The sequence below is a fragment of the Gekko japonicus genome, unplaced genomic scaffold (assembly GCF_001447785.1).
Source record: "Gekko japonicus isolate JY-2015 unplaced genomic scaffold, Gekko_japonicus_V1.1 scaffold834, whole genome shotgun sequence".
NCBI classification, from domain to species: Eukaryota; Metazoa; Chordata; class Lepidosauria; order Squamata; family Gekkonidae; genus Gekko; species Gekko japonicus.
In genome coordinates this window covers 87,323-91,906 of record NW_015165855.1, presented here as the reverse complement: position 1 = coordinate 91,906, position 4,584 = coordinate 87,323, and the positions used below count along the sequence as shown (strand labels likewise).

The 4,584-nt window shown below is 52.7% G+C and overlaps 1 protein-coding gene across 1 annotated transcript in view; it reads left to right on the top strand.

Moving 5' to 3' along the window:
* The first annotated feature begins 625 nt into the window (after positions 1-625).
* RELL2 (RELT-like 2) overlaps positions 626-4,584 on the top strand; it is a 13,765-nt gene continuing 9,806 nt past the window's right edge. The window contains exons 1-2 of the mRNA XM_015411129.1: positions 626-830; positions 2,432-2,606. Of these exons, the coding sequence (XP_015266615.1) occupies positions 626-830; positions 2,432-2,606 (380 nt within the window). The remainder of the gene's footprint in view (positions 831-2,431; positions 2,607-4,584) is intronic.

Sequence of the window (4,584 nt, the reverse complement as noted above, 5' to 3'; positions counted from 1 at the left end):
CCCGCCACCGGCTTTGGGTGAGAGGGGATAGAGTTGCCAGATCCAGGCTGAGAAACTCCTGGAGATTTGGAGATGGAGCCAGGGGAGGAGAGGGTCAGTGCCAAAGAGGCCGCCCTCCAAAGCATCCATTGTCTCCAAGGGCACTGGTCCCTGCAGTCTGGAGATGAGCTGTAATTCCGGGGGATGCCCAGGTCCCACCTGGGGCCTGGCATCCCTAGGGGGTGCAGAGGTGCCTGCCGGTGTCCTTGGGAGCGCCGTGGAGGAGGAGGAAGGGAGGGCAGACCGGGAGAGAGCCGAGGAGGGGCACTGCCTCTCTCCCAGCATCCCTTCTGTAGCCTCAGGAGCAGGATGTCTAGAAACGGGGGTCCAGTGGGGGGGAGATGGTTCACCCCCTTCTCCTTTGGCAGCTGGGAGAAATGCTTCAGGCGTGGAAGTGCCCTTCCTGGCTAAAGTTGGGCTCTCGGCAGTGAGACTAGCCCGCTGCCAGAGGGCCTTGGGAAAGCCAAGTGATCCAAGGGCAGAGACTCCAAGTGTGTTGCCTGCTTGGGGGCGCAGCTGTGGGCACGTCCAGACAGGCCAAGGGCAGCCAGAGAGACCCTGGGTCTTGTCTCCCTCCTAGGTCCGAATGTCTGAGCAGAACAGCACCCAGGATGGCGAGAGGAAGGCCACGCACAGCCTCTCGATGCCCTACCTGATGGTGCTGGTCTTCTTCGCCATGGGCCTGTTGGGATTCCTCATCTGCCACATCCTCAAGAAGAAGGGCTACCGCTGCCGGACGTTCCACGATGAGCTCGACTTGGAACACAAGGAGTCGCTGACCCCGCTGGATGGTGAGTGCTGCTGGCCTTGGAGGAGACACCCTGACTTCTACAGTGCACGAGCCCCTCAGGGTCTAGCAACTCCAGAGGTCAAGGGTGGTGGGGGTCTCCCCTGGATGTCACAGGAGGAAGGCTTTGGACAGGCAGAGCCCAGCGACTCCCCCCACCAAAGTATTCAGACCTGATGAGGCTTAAAGTCATTGGGTTTGGGACAGGGCCACACTCAGCGTTTTCAAGCCAGCCAGCTCCTCCCGCTCAGCAGATTCATCTCCAAATTTTGCCTTTGCTTCCACCTTCTCCATTCTTACAGCCCAATCCGATGCATGTTTACTCAGAAAGAAATCCTAACGTTTTAGTAGGACTTATTGTCAGGTAAATGGAGGGAAAGCGGCATGGTGTAGCTGGGTCTGCTCAGATCTCGGAAGCTAAGCAGGGTCAGTACTTGGAAGGGAGACCGCCAAGGGAGGCTCTGCAGAGGAAGTCAGTGGCAAACCACCTCTCTGCCTCTCACTTGCCTTGAAAGGCCCTTACTGGAGTCGCCATAAGTCTCTGCAGAGGAAGGCAGCGGCAAACCACCTCTCTGCTTCTCATTCACCTTGAAAGCCCCTTGATGAGGTCATCATGTCGAGTGCAACTTGATGGTGTTTTATGCAACCATTTTACACACACACATTCCCGGATAAATACGCACCGGGTTGCATCCACAAGCAATCTTATTGTTGTTTGAGATCAATTGACCCCAGAGCGGAACTTCTGCATCAAAGCAAAAAGCAGGATTAAGGGTCCTGCCTGTATATATCTGCAGGTCATTTGCATGTTGGCTAAAAATAACTTATAGAGTTGGTGCTGGAAGATCGCTCAGAGCTCAGAACTTGCAAGCCAATGGTGCAAAAGTCAGGCTAAAACTAACTAGCTGCTTGGGGCAATAATCCTAAGAACACTTTCCTGGGAGTTAGCTCTAGTGAATAGAATGGGACCTATTTCTGAGTAGACCCATTTAGGCTCGCTTCCTGGGTTTAGCAAAGTTTCTAAATTAACTCTCAATTAATACCTCTGCCAGCAAGCTAAGTAGAATGTGCACACTACAAACATCTTATGACTTATTATTTAGCCATAAGAGTGGCAAAGTGAAGCACATTCAATACATTTTACCACATATTCTGGAGTATGTGCTGGACATTAAAATGTCTGCTCTGATATTCTTGCCTTTACTTGTATTGTGGGTGAGGTATTGTGGGGAAGAAGGGTAGAGGACCTCAGCATAAGAGGAAGAGCATTAAGTTTCCTTCTTTTGCATTTACAGTGTAGGCTGAGGTCAGTGTGCGGCCAACCGAGAACCTGGGCAAATCCCAGCCTCTAAGCCCAGCTTCCTTCATGATATTCTCATCAAGTGAAACTAAAATAAGGCTTAGCACAGTGGTCTGCCTCCTTCTCAGCCTGGCTGGGACCCACCTTTAACATGCCCCCTCCCGTGCAGTATGGGAACTGCAAGCATTGATAAGAAGACAGATGTCCTCACCTGGTTGCAGGCCCGTAGCTACATCGGATCATTTCGAGGCCCGGCCTCCCGACTTTCCATCAGGGTCCCCCAACTTATTACCCTTGACAGGCAGGCAAGGCAACCAGGTGGGCCCCGGACAAGATGTGCTTGCCAACCGACCAGTGGGCAGAGTGTCTGGTGGCCCAGCGCAGCCCTCGTCCTTCGCCTCACCCCACGGCGCTCCGCTCTGCTCCCAGCGGCCGCCTTGCCATCTCCGGCCCCAGCCAGTCCCTCCCACGCCGGGCAGAGTGAGTGAGCGCCTCTGCCTGCCTACCCGCCCAACTGGGCGGTGATTTGGCTACTGCATCAGTTAGTTTGCTCTGGAGCCCCATCCTTCCTGAGCGAAGACAGAAATGTGTGAGCCAGAGGCTAAAAAACTGTGAGCTAGCACACACTAATTCAGCTTAGAGGGAACATTGGTGGGGTGTCCACACACAGGCCAGGTGGGCACACCCCTTCGTCCCGGGGCTCCAGGATGACAACTCCTGCTTCAGGCCTGGGTCTGAGCAGCGGAGGCAAGGGAAGCGGGGAGCCGGGTGCAAGGGAACTTCAAAACCTCCCCCGCAGCGCACCAGGACTCAGTCGGGGCTGGAAGTCAACTCTTTGGAAGGCCCTTATTCGAACCCTTTTTATTTTAATTTCAGTGCCCCCTGAATTATTTAAAGCCCCCCCCCATTTAAGAAATCCTGGCTAGGGGCCTGCCTGGTTGACTCTTGCACTGCCACCACCTTTCCCCTGCCCCCTTCTGTTTGCTTTGTCTTCCTGCTCTCTCCTTGCACCTTCCTTCACTCCCTTTCAATGTCGTCTGCTACCTGTGTTCTCTCACTCCATCACAATCTTCTCTGCCTTCTCTAGCTTGGCGACCAATGCCTGCACTGCTTCCTCTTGGCACAGGCCCCTGGACCAGTATCAATGATTATCAATACATCCGTGTGTACCTTTAATCACACATTCACATTGTATAATCATCACTGACATTTGGTAAACTTGCATAAGCTGGAAATAATATATCCTTTCCCCCAACAGCATAACATTTTAAAGAACACGGAGGGCGGCTTTGCCTGGGACAGATGGAGGATAAATGTGGGCAAGTCCTCCAGATCTACCCTAGGAGTCATTTCCCAACAGACCTCCCCATGTGGTGTGTGCTGAGAACCAGCCCCAGAAACACCCAATATTCAATAAGACTTTTAGGTGGCTAGACAGCACAAGTTCCCCAGGTCGCTCTTCTTTTTCAGTATCACACATTCCCTTTTCCATTGGTACCGGACCGCCCTGTTTGGTGTGGTGGTTAAGAAAAGCGGACTCTAATCTGGAGAACTGGGTTTGATTCTCCACTCTTCCACATGCAGCCAGTTGGGTGACCTTGGGTCAGTCACAGGTCTCTCAGAGCTGTCCTCTCAGGAGCAGCTTTCTCACCCAGCAGGAACTCATTAGCATAATAGGCCACACCCAACAGCAGGAACTCATTAGGATTGGCTACATTAGGGGTGTGTGGCCTAACATGCAAAGGAGTTCCTGCTACAAAAAAAGGCCCTGGGTTTTGACAACAAACAAGGTAAACAGAATAAGAAGCAAAAGGTGGGTGTGGCTGGATGAGCACACTTCTGGTAACATGGGGGTGCGTCCTAATGTGCTAATGAGCTGTGCTGTCAGGGTGTGGCCTATTGCTAATGAGTTCCTGCTGGGCTTTTTCTACAAAAAGAGCCCTGACATCCTTTCCCCCAACAGCATAACATTTTAAAGAACACAGAGGGCGGCTTTGCCTGGGACAGATGGAGGATAAATGTGGGCAAGTCCTCCAGATCTACCCTAGGAGTCATTTCCCAACAGACCTCCCCATGTGGTGTGTGCTGAGAACCAGCCCCAGAAACACCCAATATTCAATAAGACTTAGGTGGCTAGACAGCACAAGTTCCCCAGGTCGCTCTTCTTTTTCAGTATCACACATTCCCTTTTCCATTGGTACCGGACCGCCCTGTTTGGTGTGGTGGTTAAGAAAAGCGGACTCTAATCTGGAGAACTGGGTTTGATTCTCCACTCTTCCACATGCAGCCAGTTGGGTGACCTTGGGTCAGTCACAGGTCTCTCAGAGCTGTTCTCTCAGGAGCAGCTTTCTCAAGAGCTCACTCAGCTCCACCTACCTCACAGGGTGTCTGTGGTGGGGAGAGGAACGGAAGACAATTGTAAGCCACTCTGAGACTCCTTCGGGTAGTGAAAAGTGGG